Source organism: Dermacentor variabilis, chromosome 6 (genome assembly GCF_050947875.1).
Source record: "Dermacentor variabilis isolate Ectoservices chromosome 6, ASM5094787v1, whole genome shotgun sequence".
NCBI lineage: Eukaryota > Metazoa > Arthropoda > Arachnida > Ixodida > Ixodidae > Dermacentor > Dermacentor variabilis.
Window position 1 is genome coordinate 154991295 of NC_134573.1, and position 25455 is coordinate 155016749.

Sequence of the window (25455 nt, forward strand, 5' to 3'; positions counted from 1 at the left end):
ACGCCTATCCCTTGCTTGTGCATTCTCATAAATGATGCTGTGATGGGACAGCATAATCGGTAAACACAGTACCATACGGTGTACTCTTGCCAGCCTTTTGTAAATAAATCATGCCATCATCTCACCCTCTCCTCCTCGTCTGCTGCATCATCTGCGGCAGACTCAAAGAGGAAGGAGACGTAGCCCTGCACGCTCTGGCTGGCCGAAGCCACGGCGGCAGACTTGGTTCCAGCAGAGCCGTGGTTGTAGATGTCCAGGCACAGCGTGACGATCGAGAAGACTGCATTTTGCGAGAGGCACCAGTTCTGAAGGCAGCAGCACTGTAGGATGACCTGCAAGAGTGTTTCCAGGGTGATTGAGCGATGAGTGAGAGCACACATCCCAACGCCAAAGCCTTTCTTTTTTTCGACAGTTTTTCGACAGTTGGGGGTCCCTTAGGCGAAAAGCGGTAGTAACACCACTTGAAAATACCTAAAGGCCCACGTACATAACAGCGGTATTATGATTCATACGTTCAAAAACAAATTTACAATAATCAAGTAAAATATGCAGTTCAAAAAAAATTAAGAAGAGGTTGTGCAAATACAACAACGGAACAATAGAACAAATAATGTCAATGTATAAGTACACTCCAGAACAGTTGTACATTATAGTTGAAATATTCAATGTTCACGTGAACACACATCATAAAATGACGAAAATAAACGTGTTACAAGGAATAACGAAACATACTTGATCATGTTCGGGCGGTACAAAACACATTAGACAAGAGTTAGAAAAAATTCACGCATTTCTTTTTTTGTAAACGTAGAAAAGTTGGCGTCTTTCTCTTCATATTTATTAAGTAGGGACAGCAGTGTGAATCGAAGAGACTGCAAAAAATAGGTCGTGCGGGAACGAGGAACAAGCCACTTGTCGGTGCTGCGGGTGCGTGAATCAGTCTAATGCACGCTTATATTAGATAAATCTTTAATAGAAACTTTGAATTGCTCGTTTGAAAAGAAATAAGCATACATTAAACGAAAATCGAACATGCGTTTCACACTGAATATTTTATAGCGGGTAAAAAATGTAACTGTATAACTATTGCGCGGGACGTTTGCAATATACCGAAGTGCTCTTTTCTGCAATAGGTGAATTGTATTTATGTTACTAAGGGTTGTGGTGCCCCAGACTAACAGGCAGTAATTTATATGGGAAGAAAACAGAGTATGATAAATCTGAAGTTTAGCATTTTCTGGAAGAAAGTGCCTACATCGTGACAGAACACCAGCAGCACGCGATAACGATTTAGTCAGTGATTCAATATGACACGTCCATGTCATATGAGCAGAAAAAGTCATGCCCAGAAGTTTATGTTTCTCCACTATTTCGACGGGTATTCCCTCAAGCGTTAATGATTGGTTGACGTTGACTTCAGTGCCTCGGGATCTGAAAAAGACAGCTTTTGTTTTTGTCGCATTTATTCGTAGGCCATTAGCTGTAGACCATTGCAGCACATCTGAAAGTACACTTTGAGTTCTCGCAACAATTTCAGTTGGATCTTGTCCAGAAACAAAAATACTAGTGTCATCCGCGTAGAGCAGGAATGAGGCGTCATTGCTTATCTTAACAATATCATTTATGTAGATATTGAAGAGCATTGGTCCTAAAATGCTTCCTTGAGGTACGCCACAAGAAATGGTTTTAGAGGATGAAAAACAGTTAGCAATTGAGACGCATTGTTTTCTTTCAGACAGATACGAACTAAATAGTGAATTAGCTACACCACGTACCCCATAAGCACTTAATTTCCCGAGTAAAATGTTATGGTTTAGGGTATCGAAGGCTTTGCTATAGTCAATGAAAACGCCCAGAGTAAGCTTTCTTTCTTCGATGTTATTAATTATCAGTTCTTTTTGAGCTAACAGTGCAGTCTGTGTATATTTACCACGTTGAAAACCGTGCTGATACTCCGAAAGTATATTGTGTTTGTTGAAGAAGCTATTTACGCGGCAGAATATTATCTTCTCTAATCCCTTGGAGAATACAGGAATTATAGAAATTGGTCGGTAATTATTAGCATCATTAATATCTCCACCTTTAAATATAACAGAAACTTTTGAGATTTTCATGAGATTTGGGAAACAGCCAGACTAAAAGACTAGATTAAACACGTAGGTTAAACAAGGAGCAAGGAGGTCAATTACGTGCTTAATCGCCTCTACCTGAAATCCATCGACATCGACAGCTTTACTGTTTTTTAGAGAAAGAAATGTGCATACTATTTCTGCTTCATCTGTAGGTGCGAGAAAAATTGTGTTTGAAATGTTCAAGAACAGTGAATGTTTGGATGTATACTTGTAATGAGTACTGATGTATTAGGAAATATTAGTGATGTAAGTGATGAATTGGACACACGAAATACACAAAAGAAAGGGGGGGAAGTCATCGTTAGGCATTACTGTCTCTTGCACATTCAAACGAATGCTTCAATCAAGTTTCAATCAATCAAAATGGTGGCAGCCATTCTTTACACCTGCCAGTGAGAAGAGAATCATAGAGTGGTGAAATTAAGCCATTCATGAGTATAAGATAGATGCAGCCAATGAACTGTTTGATTGAATCATTTGTTCATTTATTGATTAATCAATCAAATATTTAACATTCCAGGGTATACCACAGGGGCTATGATAAGTGCCATGGTGGAACTCCAAGTTAATTTTGATCCCCTGGGGTTCTTTAATATGCACTTAAATAAATATAAATAAGTGCTTTTCCATTCCGCTCCCATCAAAATGTATTTAAGAACTGAACTTGTGACCGCATGCTCAGTAGAACATTGCGATGGCGTACCCAAGCCACAGCTGGCACACAGATGGTAGGGGGGAAAAAATAATAATAGTGATTCGTGATCGGCCCTTCACTTGCACAGGACGTAATTAAATCGCACTCTAGGCCTGAGGTGACATCTGCTTCACAGGTAGAGCAGCAATCAATGCCAAGCATGGCAGCAAGCTTTGTCATGTACACAAAGTAGTTGGAGGCTGGCCATGCACATTACGCTGAGTCATTTCACTACTGCTGCGGCTTGAAGAAGTAAAAAAACTGCTGAACTGTTTCATTTCACTGATAAACAAATGCCTAGGTTTATCTGAATTCCTTATTCCATGAGATAGGCGCGCCTTCTGCTCAGGTGGCCAACTAGAGAGGCTACATGCACTACATTTCTCACAAGTCTATTGGAGGAGGCTCGATATGTATTTAATGGAGGTCCTGCTTTTCCAGAATAGCGAAAATGTTAAGAGCTTTCTACTCTGGGCGGGTAAATATTCAAAGTTTCGAATATGGATTGCATATTACAGACTAAGTATTCACATTTGAAAACAAACTATTCAGTATTTTTTAAATACCAAAGCTAACCAAACATTTTGCAACAACCAACTGAAAGTCGGGTTACTGTTTCCCGTTTGCCAAAGAAAGTGTTGAAAATTACCAGAAGTGAAACAATGGCAGAAGTTTTAGAAGGAATGCAGAAATAAAATGGATAATGGAAAGCTTTGTTTTTGGTGTCACGGCAGAAGCCTAGATGACAACTTATGATTTTTGCTTGTAGTCTGTCATTTAGTGTTTGGCAGTCTAGTTATGTAGCACTTTTATCTTTTATGCTACAGCCACTGATGCTTTCCTTGCAACGGCCCCTCTTACATTGTCTATGGCACACGAGTCCTTAATTACCTTTTATTTTTATTTTTCCACAATTTCAGATTTTTTTTTTTGAAATCATTTATTTAGCATTTCTGGAATGCTGATCATAGGGCAGCCACTCATTCATGGATAGCTTGTTTGCAGCCTGACTCTGAAGATGTTGAGAGGCTATATGTGCAGTTTTTTTAATGACAATTATTGATCTTGGGTCTAAACCTCAGCATAATTGTCCCTAATTATTAGCTGCCCTTTTTTCACTAGTCAGTACAAATGTGGTATCCAATTATACCAAAAGAAATATTTCTGATGTAACTATATAGTACGTCTGCATTTGACTATTCGATATTCCGCATTTACTATCATATTTTAATCATATTCTAAAAAATTTATATTTTTACCCCACCCCCCTCATACTTAATACATTTCTATAGTATAGTATGAAGCCATTCTATGTAGTTAAGAGTAAAACACATGCAGTGGTGATCGTTTTAAAATTATGCCCGTTGAAAAGTTTAGGTAGATGTGGCCTTATTAGGTTAGAATAGAAATGCTCTATATTTGAACAAAGATATACATTGCACAGCAGAAGTGAATAAGCTGTGAAATAAATTCTTGAAAGCAAACCCAATTCTAGAAGTCAAAAAGGCCACCTTTTTTTTTTTTCGAGCCACATGAGATTGCCAAGAGTTGGTGATACTTGTGCCTTGTGTTTAACATTAAACTTACTCAATGTTGAATGTTCCACTTGCTCACAAGTACATCATCTATGATATATGTCAGCAAGCACTTGCAAGTTGAAACATATACATGAATATGAAACCATCAGCACAGGCACCAAGTCATAAGGAAGGCCATCCAAGAATTAGAGTTTAGTGTCCAAAAGCAACAAGTGCTTGAGAACTGACACTATGCAGAAGCCCTTTAAAAGGCTGTTCATCATATGAGTGATCACTGAATGTATACTACAGCCAGCGAGTTACCTTCAATCCATCATTACTTCTATCTATTACTATGGGAGGCAAATTGGGGGAGGAGGTGCGCTGGGTGGTGTAGAAACATATTGAGAAAGGAAAGCGCAAAGACAGAATCTAACTGCATGCAACCCAGCCGAAATTCAAGTTTTATGGCACTGATAGGAAAATAAAATTAAATGAAAGAAGAAAAGGAAGCACATGTAAAGTCAACTTCTGTAAATTCGATCGTGATGGGACCAGCCAAATCTGTGTTATCTGACATACAAATTAAAACCAATTTCTAATACAGATCTCTCAGGGCTCTTCAACAAAGTGAAATTAATAAGTGGGCTGGAGGCATTGACATTGATTTTTTGGAAGTCAGCCTTACTTGAAATTACTTTATAGGAAGGCCACTCTATTTTTTAAGCAAAGGCAAAAAGATGTGCCTTACACATCTCACTGCCCCCCGTCCCTCTTCACCTCAATATTTTCTTTCACCCAAGCTCAATAGCAACTGAAATTATGGCATTATTTCAAGAAGCTGTGAATTCTCATTGAGGAATGCTGTGCTGTTGGCAACAAGCTGCCAGGTTAGCAAGCATCAGTATCACTGTGCCTCACAGTCCTTTTACTTTTGTAATGAGTGATAATGGAAATGAATTTGTATTTGCGTGACTACTGTCCTGCATGCACGTGTAAGCAGTTTTTATTCTGACTGTGGTAACTGCACATGCCTGATAGAAATGCAGAACTTATCACCACCTTCGACTCACTGTCAAAGAATGCCTAATGTCAGGGTAAGCTTACTTTCAAGCCTTCGACTTGTGCTTCCTCCGTGTGAGAGGCCAGAGATGAGATTGCTCTCATCAACTGAGACGGCAGCCACAGCTGTTCGTCGTCACATTCCAGGTTTGGGTTGAAGAGCTGCTCTCGAAGCAGTTGCTGCAAGGATCGTGAAATGATAAGTATGTTTTAAAAGAATGTGTGACCATGCACACAGCAAATGAGCATTATAAAAGGAACGTTAAACTCCGATTATTGTTTACTACAAATTTTCCTGTCTAACCTAATAAACTGCAGTTGTTGTTTACCAAATAAGCAAGCCTAACTTTGGCATGTGTAGGGCTTAGAATTAGTATGCTAAAACAGCCATACTAAAGTAGGAGGCAGAAAGATTCTACAATAACTTTGGCATGTGTAGTGCTTAGAATTAGTCTGCTAAAACAGTCATACTAAAGTAGGAGGCAGAAAGATTCTACAATGTAAGCAGTGATGAAATTGTTCTGTTTTCTGCTACTAAATTCAAAATGAACTTAAAGTATGTATGGATTTTAAATTATTAGCCTTTTCTATATTCAAAAGACACTGAAAGAAACTTGCATAAAATCCAGAAAATTTGCCACAATAGGCCACAGTTCTCTTAAATGTTGGTTTAAATGGCAGTGAAACAAAATTACATTTGTTCAAATGCCATCTGCAAACTTTTTAGAACCTCAACAAGCATCAAGACACAGAAAAACCATTGAATGTAGTCTAGTTTACAAAGCAAATGAAACAATTTTGACAGGCTATGCTCGTTTACACATTCTGATGAAATCATATAGATAAGCTAGTCTTGCATGTATACATAGTTGCCAGAGAAGTAAAAAAAATGCTACACAGTTGCATAGAACTCACAGATTAAAATGAAGCACGATTAAGAATGTGCAGCTACTAGACAATATGCATAAACTTAATAAAGAACCGTTAACCATTAAAAATAGTTGCTTGCATGCTGTTTCATGTTCATGACACATATTATACAAAAAGTATTGTACTGCGTATTGTGCAGTGAATGTAAATCACATTTATTTACAACTGATTTCTACGATGACTGTTGCACACTGATGTTGAAGAACAAGTTTAAGACTACCTTGAGGCTATTACAAAGCATTCTTTAAAATTTCGGTAATACAGTGAGCACAATTTATAAACTAGCATTATAAGAATTTTCACTAGTTATAGTAAATGTAGCAGCAAATGAGCTAGCAATCCTTAGAGACACATCATGTTAAATGGTCGTATGTATCTGTGAGCACCTCAAAACTGGAATGTCATCATATAAGAAGGAAAAACGGCTACCACGGGGCTTGTGGGTACAGACAAAATTGCTACAAGTCCAAGCTATTTAAATCACCACCAATAAACTGCTCTCTGGTGTGTGCAATGTATAATTAGTGTTTTCCATTAACAATATATGCCAGTAGATATTAAGCTATATATACCCCCAGGGTCTTTGAGAAACTGCTAGCGGAAATTGCAGAGACCATTCTAAAGATGCACTGTTAAAGAGCACTGTCTATCAAGACTTTGCATAAGTGTGGTAGGGTGTTTGCCGAAACATGTCTCCATGAGGACATGTTATTCTCTTTTATCTAGGAGAAATTGAACATTGGAAACCAGTTGACAACAACATGAACAACAACAACAAAAAGAAGACTGACTGCAGTGAACAGAATGTAACACTACCACTCTTACTATCAGCACGCAATAACACTTCTTCTGTCAATATCGCACAGTGACTACCACAGAAAGCACCCACACGGTAATCTTGACATGCTGTAAATGACACACAAAGTAACTAAGAAATAGTCCACACAAATTGATGAGTGACCATAACATGCAATGGGTAATCTTGTCAGACTGAAATACAAGCTCTTTAATTGTTGCTAAGGCACCAGCCAAACCTTGTGCTGTCTGTGTGTGCTTTAAGAAAATGTGCTTAATGGAGGCCCTGAATAATCTACGAGTTGGTCAATAAGTCTAACGATTGTAAATGGTTGAGAACCACTGGTCGATGCTACCAGTGAACATGCAGACAGCAGTAATGATGGTTCTTGATTGTAAGACAAAAGCAAAAAAAAGAGAAAAAAAAAAACTTGCCTAGACGGTATAAATATAAAATACTCTGATGTAAACAAATACAACAGATTTTAAAAATGCAACGTTGTACGCCTGTTGCACATGCCACTGAACTGGCAGTATATGAGATGGGTTAGGATAGAGAAACATTGCTGTTGCATGATGTGAATAAGTTACTCATATTACAACAGTCATTGGATTTACAGGTGCTGACCATTACACTGCAAGCTGCTGAAATGACTCTGTAAACGAAATATTCTTATGGCATTGGCATAAGGACTTAATTACAATGTAAGGAATTAATTAAAAATGCCTTATTTGGAGCAAGCTATATGATAAACTCCCACTCTATGTTAACTAGCAAGCTTCACAAATGTTTTGCAATCTGCCACTTCAGCATGACAGAATCATGACAAGAATTTGCGCGGATGAAGAAACACAGTGTCACTGCAATAGTGGCGCGCGGATATATGGGAATACTGTAGAGATTGGACACAAACTACATTCTAGGAACTACACAACACAGGCGTGAGGACGTTAGCGAAGCAAAACTTAAGGAAAGCTATGCGAGCAGCGTTGCCGTTGGGGTCACGAAAAGCACATTCTAGGTATGCAGCTATATTTGGAAATTCATATATGGTACAAAAGCTATATCACAAAGCTGGTGCTTTTGTGCTAAGCAAACACAAGAACGTACCTGTAAGCCACTAAAGGACAGGGAAACAAGCTTCTTTTCTTTGGATTCCAGCGCCAGTTGCAAAGCGTCAAAGCATTTTTGTCTGAAACAAATACAGCTGTATCTGGCAACTAATCATACGAAACGCAAGAAGGACAAACTAGAAAGGACAATATCATATTTACCTGACTTCATATGGCGGATTCCTCAACAAAGCGTACTTGTTTGCCAAGGCCTCTGCAAGTGCAAGAGACAGGTTTCAAGAAAAGAGCACACGATTATCTACAATTGTATATAAAACAACTGGTCGGGAAAAAATGGCTAGTAGTTTCGTTGGTCTAGAACTTCATACCTTGAGCTTCCTGGCATGCTTGACGCAAAGCGGGGTGCTTCTGATGTGAAGCTTCCTTTACAAGTTTGTGGAATATGTCTTCCATGCTTAAAGCAGACGCTCGGCTGTGTCACATCTTGCCGAGGTTGGCTCAACGTGCTCAAACAGTACGTGTAGATGCAGCATGGGCGCGCACTGCAGTCCACGAAGCAACCGCAAACACTCGACAACTTGAGAGCACAGCTGTCAGGAAAGCACGACAAAGCCGCGACGAATAAAATCAGTTTTTCGCGCGGTCAGGCGCCGCAATGCAGGCGGAAGACGTAGTGGATAGCCTGAATGCAGTATTATTCAGATGAGCGCACACGTAACTGATAGAGGCGAGCTTACGGTGGCAGTGAAAATTAAAAATATGGACCGATCATTCTCCCTGCCGCCGGCGACATACGGGAAAAGTGAAACCAAAACAGGAAACGTCTAGCGACACCTAGAACTCTCGTAACAATCGCTGGCTGCGCTAGCAGCCGAGAACGAGAAGACCCAAGAACTCGCATATAATCAATACGTGAATGGAAAAAGGCACTTTGACACCTGTGTGAAACGAAAGTTTTTTTTTGTTTTTGTTTTTTAAGGACAACGCCAAGATAGTCAAAGGAAGAAGCTACTTGTGGCTGTTCGTATTCGACTGCGGTTGCGATTGTGTTTCCATCCGAAAAGAGACACTCGACTGCATTGTGATCGTAACCTGCTGATGAAGCGACCGGCTTCTGGTTGTCGGATACCTTTCGGCAGTTGATAAGAATTTTTATCGTTTAATTAACCTCAAAGCTTTAACATGGGAACTCAAGAAAGCTATGTCTTCTTTTGGTTCGTGACGTTCTGCGGCATGTTTACGGCATTCATCCCATTTGTCGTCAGAATGGCAAGTACACATCGTGGCACTGTGTTCCCGTGACGTCTTCACTGAACTGCAAAATACGAGTAGTGCAAGAAAATTGCTGAACCTATTTAAAGTTGCTGATTTGAGCTTACCGAGGAGCGCTGGTTTGCATTTTATATTGCTTATGATTTCCCTACATTTTGATTTCAGGTGCTTCAGGTGATTTCACAGGAGACAGAGATGGAATCGAACATGCGTCGACAAGTATGTGATCTCAGGGCCGAACTTGGAAGCATGAACATAGTCGACGAGTTCGCGAAGTATGCAAAGATACAACGAAAGATTAACAAGATGTCGGAAGAGTTGGCGCACCAGGGTAAGTTGCAGTATAGTCAGCACGAATACCAAACAGAACCTTGCCGTCAGCACGATCCGTGTATATAAGAACGTTATTTACCTCGCCAATAATTGCGAAACATTTTGTGGAGCTAGTCCTTTTACTGGGAGCAAGTAGTACGCGTCGTTTACTGGCTGTCCTGGTGAAATCGCCTCACTTACAGCAGTTTCGTTTAGTGAGCTTTGCATTTGTCGATCCTCTTTAACCGTGCTCCACTTTCTCAGTGTTTCACGTGAATGCTATGTATTACTTGCCAGTCCAAAATCTCCATATCAAGCCACTTAGCTGATCCACCCAGAGACAAAAAATTGTATGTTTGTTTTGATCGAAATGCAGCCAGCATTGTGACATTTGTATTTTTGCCTTTATCAGCTCAGCTAAAGTCAATGTACACATTCAAGGTGAGGCTGGCAGCCACAGCACTTCTCTATGCACTCATGGTAAGTGTGCTCTTCAATTTATCTAACAGTTAACCTATTAAATAGTCCTTGAAGGTTTTGAATGAATTTTACCACCTCTTATGAATTGAACAGCCAGGATGATAAGAACCTGTAACTTTCGTTCCATTTACAAGCATGATTAACATATGTTCACTGCAGCGTGGGTCACCAGTGGTTCACGGCAGTTAATCCCAATGTGTGGGAATAAGTTGTGTGTGCAGGCTGAGAAGATTTAGCTGCTAAATCCCTGTGAAAATTTGCTGTTTAATAGCATGTTTCGGGGATGTGTAATTTGAACATGCCCATAATGAGTGATCTCCTATATGTAAGTATAACGCAAAGAGTTGTTTCAAATTCTGAACATACTTTTTGCATACTTTGGCATATGATACACATAACCTATCAGAGGCAGTGAGATACAGTGTTCTTTGATACAATTATTACATTTGTTGTCACACACAAATCATTACTGCATCAAGTGCCTTCAGTCTACTTATATGTATGTGGTGGTGATGTCTGTGTTTCAGGGTATGACAGTCGCTTACCTTGTGTGGAACTACAGGACACAACCTGTTGTGATCTTGCCAGAGGCATGGCTCTCACCTGTTGGTGCACTACTTGCACCTGCATCCGCTTCACCAGGTAAGTCATAGATCTGTTCAGCATATGTCGAAGGTTTTGAAGCCTCTGTGCAATTTCCCAGAGTTATCCTTGCACCCTGTGACAAGCTGTTTTCTTACTTCTGCTGCTTTAAAGCTCAGAAAAGTGAAGAAAACTGTCCTCCTTGGCTCCTTGAGGAGAGTGACTTTGTTATCAAGGCTTCTATCACAAACCTTCTTTGTCAATTCCATTTACTTATGCGAGGCTTTTCTTCACAAAGAATTCAGGTTCGACCATTAGGCTTTAAGTCACCACACAAACATATCTCCCTGGATTTCTTCCAACATATAGCTATACTCTCTTAGCTCAATATTTTGGCTGCACTGCGTCATGGCACAAGTTCTTGTTTGATGTTAATCTATGTTGTCATCATAACTATCGTCTGAAGGTATCGTGCTGTCTTACAGCTAAGCCCTAGATTATTGCATTCAGAAATTTGTACATCTTTTGGTCATCTTGTGCATAAATTTCCGTGTTGGACTACTTATGTGTCTCATCTATATATTGAACTTATATTCCAGCACCTAATGATGGTGATTGGTGCATAATTTATTACAGCTAGCAAAAAACTCTTATACCCAGTGTTAGGTTATTCATTATCGTCATAAAAATTGAAATGTTTACTTTATAATCTTAGGTCTTTTGATTGCTATTGTCAAGTGCTATCAAGTTTTGTTCAATAGCTTGTGACTACGTGGATAAATGACCTCTTGTGAGACCTATGATCCACATGTACATTAAGCTCACCGAAACATTTGTCTGAAAAATTCCATCTGTCCATTTCTCACACTAGTGACTGCATTATCTACTGCCTTCAAGTTAGCAACCACTTATTTTTAAAAATTTTTTATTGAATAGCAGTACACATTGTTTGTACAGCCATAAAATGGAAACTCATTTCCGAACTCACTTCAATATGAGGTTCGATTTTATCTCTTATGAGATTGAATGATTAATTCATTTTGAAGTTCATGGAATGCTTAAAGCTCCATGCCATTCCCAAGTTCCAAGGCATCAGTTTTCTTTCTGTTGTATTAGTAGTACTATAATGTTCAACAAAAACACCTGGTCAAGCTACAAGAAGACTAAATATTCAAGAAACATGATATTTGCATCCTTGCCCAAGCATTGAACTTTTAATGATTGCTGATACTGCTGCTGATTTTGGGTAAAGAAAGATGTATATATTTTGCATATTATAGCTAACCAAGATGGCACAACTTTTGAAGGTGGAGGTAGCACTTTGCCAAAACAAGTTCAGAATGTTTTTTTCAAGTTGCAACATCTTTTGAGTGCTCAAGCGACTTTTTGTTTGCATCTAAATTACTGTAGTAGTTGGTTATTTTGCCTTTCTTGTTGCCACTGGACCATGTTCTTAGGTGGAAATGCAGCAATGTGCTTTACAATTTTTGAAGATTCTTGCATTTCATAGAACTTGTTGCTGAGATAAAGTGCTATACCATGCATCTGACTTTTAGTGTCACATTACAGACGTAAGTTGTCTAACTGATATGTTGTGTGTTTCAGGGAAGCATTGAAGCTGAGATTATTCTCTGATACCAGTGCTCCTCTGTTGTGGTGCTGTACAATGCATCTGGAAAGTCACTGCTTGTTTTATGTGCCTCATAACACCAAAAATTTCTGGTTGAGTTCAAAAGAAATAATTTTATTTGTTACAGTTGGGGTTATGAGATTAGGCAATGAGTGCCCCCGAGTGACCAGGACTGTCTTCAGCAAAGTCCTTCAACATTACTGAGATATGCATCATGGCGAGCCTTGCTGAACAAACTGAAAAGGAGGTTTAACTTCTTTTCTTGCTACTCCTTTTACAGTTACATAGGCGGTGTCCAAACCACACAAAGGGGCATCTGTCTTCCTCACGATATGTGAAACAACTTGTCAAACACAGAATGGCAAACAAATTTATGTGTAGAATGAACACAACAGAAAACCAATATGAAACCATCTGTGAACTGTTGCTTGGCATACTCAAAGTTTGAGACTTATCACCAAGAGACATACATCAACGTATTTCCATCAAGAGCTTCCCAAGTTTGTTAGCACTTAGAACTGCTTTGCATGGCTTCCAAGATCACAAATGTCTGCATAACAAAAAGTGATGTTATTTTGCAGGCCGTTATTGCTACAAGAGCATACAGTCATCTGTGGAAATACTGAAACTCATAAAATAAGAATTTTTTACATTGCATAATATTGTCAGCATCAAAGCTATGACTGGGATTGAGGGAACCATAAAACATCGTTTGGAATTTCTGCACCAGTGCAGCGCTATACACAACCAAGTGCCTAAAACCCACAAGAATCAGGTGTCATGTTTAATGTTGTCATGTGTAGACACTGCCTATTCTCAAAACAAACAACAGAATTATGTTCTTCGATAGACAAATTTATTATTTATTATTAATACCCTCAGGGCCAAAGGCATTAACGAGGGGAGTGGGTTACAGCAAATTAGAAAAGAAACAAATATAAGCAGTTAGAACGTTTAAGTACAAAGGCTTCTGATTATACAATTTTAGCTAGGGTTAATAACGTCATGATAAATTGGTAGCTAACTAACATAGTCAAGCGGTAAATACAAAGGTACTTAGGTTACAACCATACAGTAAAGAACAACAAAAACAAATGCTTCAATTACACAATGTTAGCTAGAACTGCTCGAAATCTTTGGTTATCGTAAATGGATACGACTTCACCAGGAAGATGGTTTCATCCATGGATGACCGCAGAAAAAATTACTCCAAGAAAGTTTTAGTGTGACATGTTTCAAGACCAACTTTATAACAGTAGTCGATTCGAAGCGATACGTATTGTGGCTGAAAAATGAAATTGTTGTGCAGTGTTGAATGATGGTATACTTTATGAAAAAGAACTAAACGTGCGATATTACGATGAGAAAAAAGTGGGGTAAGTGCAAGGTTGGTTTTCATGGCAGACACACTTGCAGTTCTGTTGTAGTTACGTATGATTAAACGAACTAAGGTATTTTGCATGAGTTCTAATGAATTAATTAGCTTGTCAGTGGCAGGATCCCAAACAGCACATGCATATTCAAGTTTCAGACCTATAAGGAAGCATTTTTAGGGATGAAGGGGCAGTTGAAACGTTGCAGCGTAGGTAGGCAAACACGCGGTTAGCATTGCAGATTACTTAGTCGGTATGAACATTCCAGGATAAATTAGCAGAGATATGCACACCAAGGCATTTATGAGAGTGAACTAATCCTGAGGGAACATTATTTAGGTAATATGTATGCATGCTGTTAGTTATTCGGGATACACGCTTCACTTTACATTTGCCAATGTTTAGTTCCATAAGCCAATGTTTGCACCAGTTAGCTACATTAACTAGATCAGACTGAAGGCGGTTAGCATCCTCTGCTTTAGTTATTTCACGAAAGATAACACAATCATCAGCAAATAAGTGAATCTTAGATGATAGTGACAAAGGGAGGTCGTTAATATAGATGAAAAACAAAAGAGGCCCAAGTACTGAACATTGAGGTACACCGGAAGTTACGCTTCAAAGCGGGGAGCTATGGCAGTTTTCAGTTACAAATTGAGAGCCATCAGATAAGAAGCATTCAGTCCACTTAAGGATGTTAGTGTCAAGGTTCAGCTGACTTAGATTATAAAGTAGAAGTTTATGACAGACCTTATCAAATGCTTTGGCGAAGTCTAAAAAAATGACGAACAATCGAGAATACATGTACAATGCAATTTGTGCATAAAGATTGCAAGTTGAGTTTCACATGAAAATATTTTTCTAAATCCATGCTGAGCTGGTGTGAAAAATGCATCGGATTCCAGGAAGTGAACGAGATGTTTGAAAATTATATGTTCGAGCAATTTACAGCAAGTGCTTGAGAGTGAGATGGGGTGATAATTAGCTGTTAAATTTTTGTTACCCGATTTATGCAGTGGAACCACCTCCACAATTTTCCGTTGGCTAGGTTGAGTAGGTGCATTTAGTCATTGCTGAAAAAGTTTTGTTATTATAACTGAACTAACGGCGTTGGTATTTTTAAGAAATTTTGAGTTAATAGAGTCATAACCAGGTGATAAGTGTTGGTTCGGGGAAGTTTCGCAACACCAGCTGTATCCATGATCACTGGAGGCATAACTACATAATCGTACTGGTGAGTAGGAGTTAGGCGGTCACTGTAGGGGACAAAAATTTTGCACAAATGTGTCATTAAAGGTGGTACCGCACTGTTCCTTAGGTATAAGGATGCCCAATGGGTCTTTCAGAGTTAGTCGCTCATCATGCAAGGGGTTGATTACACCCCAAAACTTTTTAATGTCAGTCTTTAACATTGTTGGAAGTATGTTAGATAGAAAGTTAGATTTAGCCTTCTTTAGTGCTGTTACGTACGTGTCAAATGTGGACTTATAAGCAGACCAGCATGTGGCAATTGGTGAGTGTTTTGCGGAGTGATATAGGTGTTTCGTGTGGTTACATAGGTGCTTAAGATGGGTATTCTACCAAGGAGCATCAGAATTGGAGGTAATGTTGTGGGATGGAATGTACTTTTCAGTTAGTTCCTGAACTTTAGCGGCGAACATGTCCCAATCGTGCTGAAGCGAATGATTTTCAAAATTCGGTAGGAAAGTGTCGGGAAATGCAGTTAATTCGTTATTTATGGCGGTAAAGTTAGCATTTTTGTAAATATGGTATAGTTTTTATGATTTTGGTTGGTTTGGGGGTTAAAGCGTTAATTGAAAATGGAAGTAGGCAGGGATTGCTTATGCCAGGTAGGTGTGTAATCTCAGAGCTTGTATCAGGGTGGGATGTCAAAACCAGGTCAAGGGTGCTTGCGGCATTAGAAGCTACATGTGTAGGTTGTGTTACTAGTCGTGACAATGAAAAAACTGCACACAAGTCTAAAAACTCCTTAGCTTGTGCCGAAAAGGGGAGAGAGTGAAGAAGGCTGATGGTTCCAGGTTATGTTTGGAAGATTAAAATCGCCCAGAAGTGGGACGGGAGATGAAGGAAATTTCATGCGAACAAGTTTTATACTGTTTTGTAGGTCATGGAAAAACGGGGGTTGTGCAGAGGGTGAGCGATAGCACACGCCTGTGATGAATTTTTTTGTGACCAAGAGTTACGGAAACCCAGAAAGCCTCTAGATAGGCACTCGTACAGACAAGAGAAGAGAAAATAGATGTTGCAATGCCAGGATGCTCTTTCATTGCAAAATTTCATGATTTAGGCACTAAAAATGACACATTTTTGTGCATATAACCTGCACCAATGATTCAATAACACTTAAGTTAGGGTGCAGGTTATATGCCTTGAGGTGTGACTTCACAACAGTGTGCATTTCACCTTGAGGTGTGGCTTCATGGCAGTGGAGTATGATGCCGGAAAGCCACATTTCAAAGTGAAGTTCTCTGCTATTCAAAGTTTAGTTATCTCTTATGGAACCCCGCTTTTCTTCTCCCCTCTTTCATGGTCGCCCATTCATCTCTGTCCACTTTCTCCCCTTCCTTCTTGCTTGCCGTTTTGCGGTATGGCGGTGCTAGCAGTTAGTGAATAGCACACGCACAGTAGTAGTGCTTTAGCACAGCAGAAGCTTAAGAGGTAGAGAGTAGAGCTGTTGGCTGAATATACGGCGTAGTCGAATCATTTACTCACGATCGGGGACTTGAAGACTGTGTTGATTTGAGATTTGAATTGACATAGATTTGGTCATTGTTGTATGAAGTTACCTCTGCAGGTTATACGCTCTGATATTTTTTTGTTTCTGAGGTGTTGGAATTGGGTGCGTTGGTTATTTGCCGAGGTGGGTTACACACGCAAAAATGCGGTAATCCACTAAGTCCAATTTTTTTCTACCTTTATTTTCAAGCCTTAGGCAAAAAGTTCTGTTGTGCGGGTCTTAACTTCATGTGAACCGCAATGATGTTTTATCCAATTCACGTTGCCCTCTTGAACACTCGCACTTCTACCCATATATCGAAGGTGCCTAAAGCATTGCGGTGAGGTCGACTGGTCTATTTGTAGCAGTTATTTGTGATGTGCAGATAAGAATGTACGTTGATACAATTAATTTGTTGCTGACTTATGCCTTGCCAGTGCCCTCAAAGCAAAGCTCTGCAAAACAACTGACATAACATACACTTTTGCACGAAACGAAACAAATAAACATGCATTTTAATTCATGAAGCAAAGAAAAACTCTAGATAGACCAGTGGAACCTATATTTTTGGAGCATGCTATAGAGTGGACCACTAAGTCCTATGTACCATGTATGCAGTATGATGTCTAGTGCGAATCTGAGAAATCTATTTAGTGTGCCTCTAGAGCTGTCGGTATTTTATCTTGCAGGTGGGATTGGGCTCACACCTTGGCTCCTGGTGTCTGGTTCAGTTGGGCGACAGATTGCAAAGCACCTATAGTTCATTGGTTCATCTGGCATCATCGGCAGTAGATGTTAGACTACATCAATTCCCAATTTTTCACTTCATGCGTGTGCATTATTGTGGGAAACTGGGCATAACATAAAATTGTTGTGTGGTGTGTGCGTGTGTGTTTGGCTAAGTCTTAAATAAAACCCTCCCTTTATTGAAAGACTTGCTTTAGTACAGTACAGCTAAGAAGCTGGCCTGTCCAACATATAGCCAAACTATATTTGCAAAATTTCAGTAAACAGTGTGGTCCGCATGATGGACATTTTGTTATGTCATGTGACAGCAGCAGCACATGCCAAGTTTCAAGCCATTTGGTTTGCAACTTGGCAACTTGCAGTATAGTAATTAAAAAGTCGCAGTTTCACCTGAAAGGTGAAGCCTTGATAGCTGTGGCAAAATATTAGACGACAGCACAATGTAGGGAAGATTGCGTTAAACATTTGCTTTAATTAAATGACCAAGCATAGTATAACGCACACAGAGACAAACATGAACAGATCTCACTAGATTGAGAAGTCAGACTAACAGAACTTAATTCTTCGAAGAGTTATGAAGACCAAGTGCTGCTGCAGAGAAAAAAAAAGTTAACACTGAAAGAAATAAGCAGGCAAGCTTTATTTATGTCTTTTTTTCCCCTGGAAATTAAATATAGCGGGATATCGCTTGTTAAGCTAATGACCGATATCACAAGAGATGGTATAACAGGGACAATAAAGCCCAATCCAAGCTGGTGAAGTGGTGCTTTGAGAAGCTCTTTCCTCTTGTTCGAAAAGTGGTGCAGCATTAAAAGAAATTTTCAACTGACTCAATTGCTAACATAGCACCACGAAAACGCCACCGGCTCACATATGTGTAAGAAAAAATGTTAACAGTAGATAAGTCATCTTAGCCTTGCAGACAATATTTCCAGTGTGCCTGAGGGACACTAGTGTTTGTTTCATGCAGGAAAGACAAATACAGTTGAACCTCGTTTATACATTTTGGAAACAACTGCGGGAAAAACGTACTAAGCAGGAAAATGTCCAATCTGAAGTAACTAAAAAAAATTTGACAGACTTAGCTATTGCGGGCACCTACGTAATGCGAAGCATCGTGCGGATCGTTGCAGCACGAGACACCGAAGCCTGTAGAGCTGATGGTGCTCCAGCTGTCCGAGACGCGTTTTGCTGTTTCCTATTGTGCGGTGTTTTAAGAAGGCGATGGGAAACCAAAACTAAATCGTATTGGTGGGTGACACTTGATGCCGCCAAAGCGAAACGTGATACCCACATCACGCTGCCTGCAGCAGGGAACGGCGGCGCGTTTGGATTATCGCCTACTACAAGCATGCAGGACGCTACCAATGACCCTACTGATGATGTGCTGTAAATAAGATAGGTGAAGATGCTTATCGCAAGATGTTTGGCGGCGATAGCTGTGAATGCTGCGTGCGATGACATGGGCGGAGATTTGCTGGTACCGGAATAAGAAACTGCGCGTCGTCGTCCTCGCGTGTGACGGGTGGCTATATACTGCTCTCGATCATGCGTGCCTCGCGCATTTTCTTGTTTACATTGGATCTAGTGGCCAGAAAACGTATACGATCGCAGTATGGCAATGTACTGAACATTGGTGCCGAAAAATCGTGTTTTCCGGGAACGTATGAACCGGTAAAAAGTGAGCGTAACTCTGTTGCGTCATTTTTTGTGTTCTCGATTGCGAAAGTTGGGGTACGGAAACTACACCCGTGCGCAAAAGTATACGAACGAGGGGTTGCGTGGTAAAACCATTTTTTTTTCCTCTGCCTGTGAACGCAGCTTGAAATTGAGGACTGCAGTCCAAACTTGGCATTGCGAACTTTTCTATGTACTCGTTAATTCCCGTTTATGTTTGTAAATTACGAATAAATTCAACTTTTTAGGCGACCCTGTGGTCCTTATACTTTTGCTCGCGGGTGTACGTAACGGGAACGTATCAACGAGATTCTACTGTATAATGTTGGTTCACCGCTTGTTGGTATACCTTTCTGCTTTAACATCGGCCAATTCTGTCAAGTGAGGTGCTTAATAGTTGTCTTACTTCACTGAAACTGGGTAGACGCAGATGAGCTTGATGCGTGATAGTCTTATCACAGCCCGAATGTATCATATAGGCGGTTCCGTTGGCCATTATAAGAAAGAATTATGGCTTTGTAAGAGCAGCCTTGCGTCACAGGCAGTAGCATTGTGACAGTTTGTCGACACTAATTGTTCAGGCGGAAGACCAGGAAAGCAAAGGAAAGTTGGTGACAACGTGAATGTTCACATGCCTTCGAGCTCTGGCGACATCGATCGAGGGTGTGGATCAGTTGTGACAAAATGTATGATTCCGCGATGCAATGTGGGGTAATGACGTTAACAAAACATGTGATGCGTATGATAGGACACGATGGAAGCGAGAAGCGGGATTCGCTGCACAGTTTCCTGTTGAAATTCGAGTATTTAGGTATACGGGAATCCGCGGGATGGCATAAAATGTCGCTGAACACCTTTTGCAAAGGAGTGCCAAGAAGCATACTTCTTGAGAATTCACCTTTGTTTATTTTTCTAAGTGCATGCCTTGCGAGAGAAAACCCGGTGCTTTCTACCCTTACAGTAATTCTTGTAAACCTTTTTACATTTGGTCACATTCCTTCCAACTGTTTCATCCCAAACATACAGTTCGCACTCGACCTTTCCTGGGAGAAAAAAGGAAAGAAAAACGGTTTTTGAACGTCAGTAAATATATTTATATATTTCACAGATATACGGCCACTCTGAGCCACTGATAAATCGAAGACAACGGAGCAGTATTCTCAATCCACCCACTATACGGAAGGCAACGTTTATATTATAATAAGCAATTGCGTGTTAAAGCAACTGGTATATATATATATATATATATATATATATATATATATATATATATATATATATATATACATACAAGCTGTTGTCTGATCGAATGAGATATGCACAAGGTAACGTTTATATCATATAATAATAATAATAATAATAATAATAATAATTTATTATTACATTTAAAATCAAATTGGGGCTCCAACACTCGTATTGCATGTAATATTGATCACGCCATCCCACACCGACCTTCGCCGCATAAAAACCGTTGCGAAACTCCTCTTCCCCCCTTAAGAGCCTTGCTGTTTCGGGCACACTGTGATGAGCTTGCGGACACTGGACACACCTCGAATTTTCTCTTGGACACTTCCGAAAGGGTTGAAGTCCACCTAGCTATTATTAAAGAATGCATCACCGATGTTGAGATTGAATATCTTGACTTCCCGCACAGTCGCCTAACAAATTGGCTACGCATGCTTTCATCCTGCCAAAGTTGCTATTTGAAACATCATGTGTGCACATCACATGCCAGTCGCCAGCCTTCTTCTCTACATGGTGAACGCAGAAAAATTGAGCATTTATTGTTTGCTCCGCGCGGCTACATATAGGAGGTCTATGACGTACACGTCACGTGTCTAGAATCCCGGATGATGTCCCGAGTCGCCAGCTGAAAACACGTCACACACTAGGCGAATTTTTGCTCTCGCCCTGTTATTTCGCATAACGTCCATGGGAGATAACAATGAGCGTTGCGCGTGCCGTATGCTGCGGTTTCGAGGGAAAGCGTGCGAGGGAGGGTGAGCCGAGAAGAATGGCGGCGTGGTGCGTTTTCTCTTCGCACGCGCTCAATTTTGGAGGTCATGCATAATTTAGCGTGCGACACGTGCACACCCACACGTGGCTGCTCGTGGAGCTGTCAGCGCGGCTGAGCGCGTCCGTGGCCCGCGCGTCGCATCTTGGAGGTCATCCGCGGCGATTGCTAAAAGTATACGGGCGAGTCAAGATGGTTGGTGCCTCCATGCGCGCCGGCTTCTCGCGTGCCTACAGTGTTGGAGGTCGTGTAATCCAAGTTGCGGAGCCGCGGTGGGGCGAAGGGCAGCGCGAAGAGCTCGCTCCTCAATGCCGACGCTCTTCACGCCAGCTTTGTGACAGCGAATGCTCGCGGTCGTCAAGTGAGAGCTTTTAATGCGTTCGCATTAGGAATGTCGAAGTGGAAAAAAGTATGTGTGTGAAGCTGGCCACGTGGTAGAGGTACAGAGGGTGTAGGAGAGCTTAGAAGAGCGTTGAGACTGCCCTGGCTCTGCTGCAGAGCCAACTGAGTGAAGAGCCTGAGAGTGCGTCCACTATTATAGCTTCCTCATTTTTATAGACAAGCGCAGGAGGCGTTTCCCGCGTCTCTGGAGGCTTTCTAACCCTCCAAGCGCGAACGGCGTATGAGCCGTCGATAGCTGGACAGCACGGCGTGAACATGAACGCGCCTCGAGCGTCCGTATGATTGCTATCGCAATAAAGTGTGCAGAAACCATCGGTGACGTTTGTCAATGTAAGTGAATAGCCGAACATTTCTACAAAGCTATTCGCCTCATTAAGTCGAAAGCGCTAAGTGGTTCATACCCCGATCGTCTGGAAAACGCGGCGTGTGGTGCAGAAAGTCACGTGAGCTCACCTCGCGCAGACACACCCTACTGCTCGCGCGTTCGTCGTCGTTGTCTTCCACAGCTGGCTCCAATGCCACTCACCATGCCAATAATTGACAGTCACTTTAACATACGCCAAAGAAGTTGAAGGCGAAAGCCTCGAAAGCCTGCACGCTCAAGACATCGATTAAATCACTTGACATTCTCATTCGAATGCGCTGTCACTTCTTATTACTTGTTTCCTCCCATTAAAGGTCGTGGGTTGTCGCACGAAAATTCGAATCCGTTCTACAGCCGAGAAACATATGAACACACATCCCGAAATACTTCTGTAATAATATGATTAGAGCTCTTCGGTTAATGGTTCATGTGTCTATAGAAATAACTCGTGCCCCTTCACAGCCACCAAATAAAATATTGACACCCATACAGAATTAGTAGAGCGGCCATACCTTTAAGACTCTTAAGTTGTTAAAAAACAATTTCGTTATAGATGGGCTTGTAGCCTCAAACTTACCGCTCTCTTCGTAAGTGCGGACAGCACAGAGGTCTCTTGGGTCCCATTTTCGAAGGGTATACCGGATCCCAGGTCCCCCTGCGAAAGAATGCGCGTGACTCAATTTTACGCAACCCATTTTCTATTACGTCACTTTTACACGCTTCAGAATTTCTCCCGACTGCAGGACATCTTTGGGAGGGTGGCACGCACCCACAATATATATATGTGCTCTATGGTTCGTACGAATGTTGTGCGATATGTGCAGCACATGCCCACTTGTGAAAATTCTTTGACTGGGGTAATTATAAGACATCTCGTGTTGTTGCAAGCGGCCATGGTATGAGCTTGGAAATGGGCCGATTATATTCGTTCTTGTCACGCTTCTTTGGGCACGATGTAACGTAAACGAAAAAGAAAATCGGGGAATCTCACGTTTCTATGGGACTCAGTGGTAAACGAATATTTCTTTAATGTTTGCGCAAATGTTAATTCAAATGTCATACAAACGTAACGCAAATGACGGGAATGCAATGCAATGTTTATTCAAGCGTATCGCAATCAGGCAAACGTAATATAGTTAGCAAATGTTCCGACGCAGATTCGGCCGTCGTTGCAACACGACACTGATGCACATTAAATGCGCACAATTTCTGTACGTCAAGCATCGTCAGAATTGTGAGATTTTGTAATCGCCAATGCGAGTTCAGATACCACTGTTTCACCAGGCTGCACGGGCGTCGTGTCCTGAATGCAGTATAGATGCACCGAACGATGCTTCACACCATCTCATAGTCTGTTCTTGTTGTTGCTGACACCCGCCGTGGTTGCTCAGTGGCTATGGTGTTGGGCTGCTGAGCACGAGGTCGCGGGATCGAATCCCGGCCACGGCGGCCGCATTTCGATGGGGGCGAAATGCGAAAACACCCGTGTGCTTAGATTTAGGTGCACGTTAAAGAACCCCAGGTGGTCAAAATTTCCGGAGTCCTCCTCTACGGCGTGCCTCATAATCAGAAAGTGGTTTTGGCACGTAAAACCCCAAATATTATTATTATTGTTGTTGCTGACTTTGTGCAACAGTGAGAAGAAACACGTGCCTCGAGAAATACGAGGCATAAAGAGAAATGTTCGAGGTCTAGGTTCTACTGACAAAACGCATGATAATAACACCAGCAATTCTACACGTAGGGGTCACGACTGGCTAGGGTGACAGCTGACGAGGCGCACGCAACTACCGGCCCAGCACGGTCCGTTAGCGCAAGGTCAGCATGTATATGGCGACTAGTTCACCAGATTCGCGACGTTGGCACTCAAACCCTCGGCTTCTTCCATCTCGGCCGCATGCTCCAGCTTCTCCAGCACCGATCCCGAGCACTTCAGCGTACAGTCGAGACAAGCCAAAAGAACTTGTTCTTAGGCAAGTTGATGCCTAGGCTTATCATACATATTGTTCCTGGCGCAACGTAGAAGAACATGAAGCAGAGGAACAAACACAAAAAAAAAGAGAGACAAAGAAGCCCCATCTCTGTCTCTACAAGCTGATGTGTCACAGAAAGTCAAGCGAGACCTTCAAATCTGCGTTGTGCGCCATGCCCCACTTCTATACCGATTTTAGAGCTTGTACCTTCCTCAGGTTTACATAAATGGACGTGTCGTTGGAAACGTTATGCGGAAGAGTCTATTACCGAGTTTGGTCCACGCCAACTCGGTAAGTTGATAATTTGCTATACGATGCCAGACTGTTTGCCGTGCGTGAGGCGCTTGGTCCGCATAAATGGAATCCAAGAGGACACCAAAGGTTTGCTAACCTCGTCCGGCGGTAGTATAGCTACGCTTGACGAGAGTCGAGATACGAAATACTGCGAACGGTTGCAACTACGGTGACACGCTCGACAGAATGCTGGGGGACCGTCTCGTTTGTGGGTTGTGCGACGCGAATTTGCGCCGGAAATTGTTGCCAAAAAACGCAACTCACACTGAAAGACGCGGAAGAGGCAGCACGTGCAGCAGAGATGGAGGCTGTAAATGTGGAACAGATGGCACGTGCATCCAATACGATCAATGTGGTAAGGAACAAGCGCCAGTTGAGCAAATCTCAACCACCGCAAAATGCGGCGGGCGGGCTAGACAGCCGGCACGAAAGGAAGTGCGCATGCTGCGGCGGAACCGGTCATACAGAGGCAGTTCCGTCATGCAAAATGCTACTGTTGTCATCGACAAGGGCACTTGGCTCGTGTGTGCCAGCAACGACAGCTTTAACAGAGCAGCATAGCTCGCTGTGAAGGGCGTGGGTCGGACAATGGTGGCTATATGAGCAATTCCTGCTCATCCTACAAGCGTTGTCGGTAAACATGGTTCTGCCACTTTTCTGTACCCTGGAATGGAACGGCGTGCCGCTTCGAATGCAAGTGGACACTGGTTCCCCCGTGTCGATCATCCCATGGCCCACATACGCCAAGAACCGTCAACGCTGGCACCGACTTCAGAAAACAGCCTTGCAACTGTCCTGCTTCTTCGGTCAGCTTCTCGTAGAGTGTCAACTGAACGTCTTAGTAACGTACGACGGGACTACTCTGGAAGCTGCCTTGGCGGTACTGTGATGCTCTGGGTCTAACCTGTGTGGGCGAGACGTCATCAAAGCGTTCGAACAACACGGAAAGCAGGTGGTCGACGTGGGCATCAAATTCGCTCTCGGTAAGCCTTCATCGACTAAGAAGAACTCGGGGCAAGTGAAGCAATTACTTAGCGAGTTGAGTGATTTGCTCTCGGATGAGCCAGGAATAATTAAAGGGCCCCACGTTCATCTGCGATTGCGTGAGGGAGCAGTACCTCGCTTTTTTTTAAAACGCACTCGGTGCCCTATGCGATTAGAGAAGCAGTTTGTACGAAGATAGACCGTCTCGTTGAAACTGGAATTTTGACGCCCGTGGCTAACGCTGAATGAGCAACGTGTATCGTTCCAGTCGTAAAAAAAAAAGGTGAATTCGACTGTGCGGCGATTTCAAGGCAACTGCCAACACTGCCTGTCACACAGATGAATATCCACTGCCTGAAACAGAAGACGATTTTGGGAACTTGAGCGGAAGACAAGTTTTCACCTCCATC

General features: G+C 41.7%; 2 protein-coding genes across 4 annotated transcripts in view; one reads left to right on the forward strand and one right to left on the reverse strand.

Annotated features, from left to right (window-relative positions):
• Window positions 1–9001, reverse strand: part of LOC142585530 (brefeldin A-inhibited guanine nucleotide-exchange protein 3) — a 100401-nt gene extending 91400 nt beyond the window's left edge. For 2 of the 3 annotated variants that reach the window (XM_075696342.1, XM_075696341.1), the window contains exons 1-5: window positions 8573–9001; window positions 8406–8457; window positions 8242–8323; window positions 5451–5585; window positions 126–332 (exon numbers count right to left, since the gene is read on the reverse strand). In XM_075696342.1, the coding sequence (XP_075552457.1) occupies window positions 126–332; window positions 5451–5585; window positions 8242–8323; window positions 8406–8457; window positions 8573–8657 (561 nt within the window). In that variant the 5' untranslated portion in view covers window positions 8658–9001. Of the gene's footprint in view, window positions 1–125; window positions 333–5450; window positions 5586–8241; window positions 8324–8405; window positions 8458–8572 lie in introns of those variants that run through there. The other variant, XM_075696343.1, reaches the window with a different exon arrangement.
• A 60-nt stretch (window positions 9002–9061) lies between these two features.
• On the forward strand, window positions 9062–18097 carry LOC142585531 (guided entry of tail-anchored proteins factor 1-like). The gene is made up of 5 exons (XM_075696344.1): window positions 9062–9473; window positions 9642–9807; window positions 10201–10268; window positions 10796–10910; window positions 17280–18097. The coding sequence occupies exons 1-5, from the start codon at window positions 9387–9389 to the stop codon at window positions 17348–17350; spliced, it is 507 nt and encodes a 168-aa protein (XP_075552459.1). The 5' UTR covers window positions 9062–9386; the 3' UTR covers window positions 17351–18097.
• The last annotated feature ends 7358 nt before the right edge of the window (window positions 18098–25455 follow it).

Coding starts and splice junctions, on each gene's coding strand:
- LOC142585531 (XM_075696344.1), top strand. CDS start 9,387: ATGGGAACTCAAGAAAGCTATGTCTTCTTTTGGTTCGTGACGTTCTGC. Junction 10,269..10,795: donor CACTTCTCTATGCACTCATG/GTAAGTGTGCTC, acceptor TCTGTGTTTCAG/GGTATGACAGTCGCTTACCT. Junction 10,911..17,279: donor ACCTGCATCCGCTTCACCAG/GTAAGTCATAGA, acceptor TTTATCTTGCAG/GTGGGATTGGGCTCACACCT.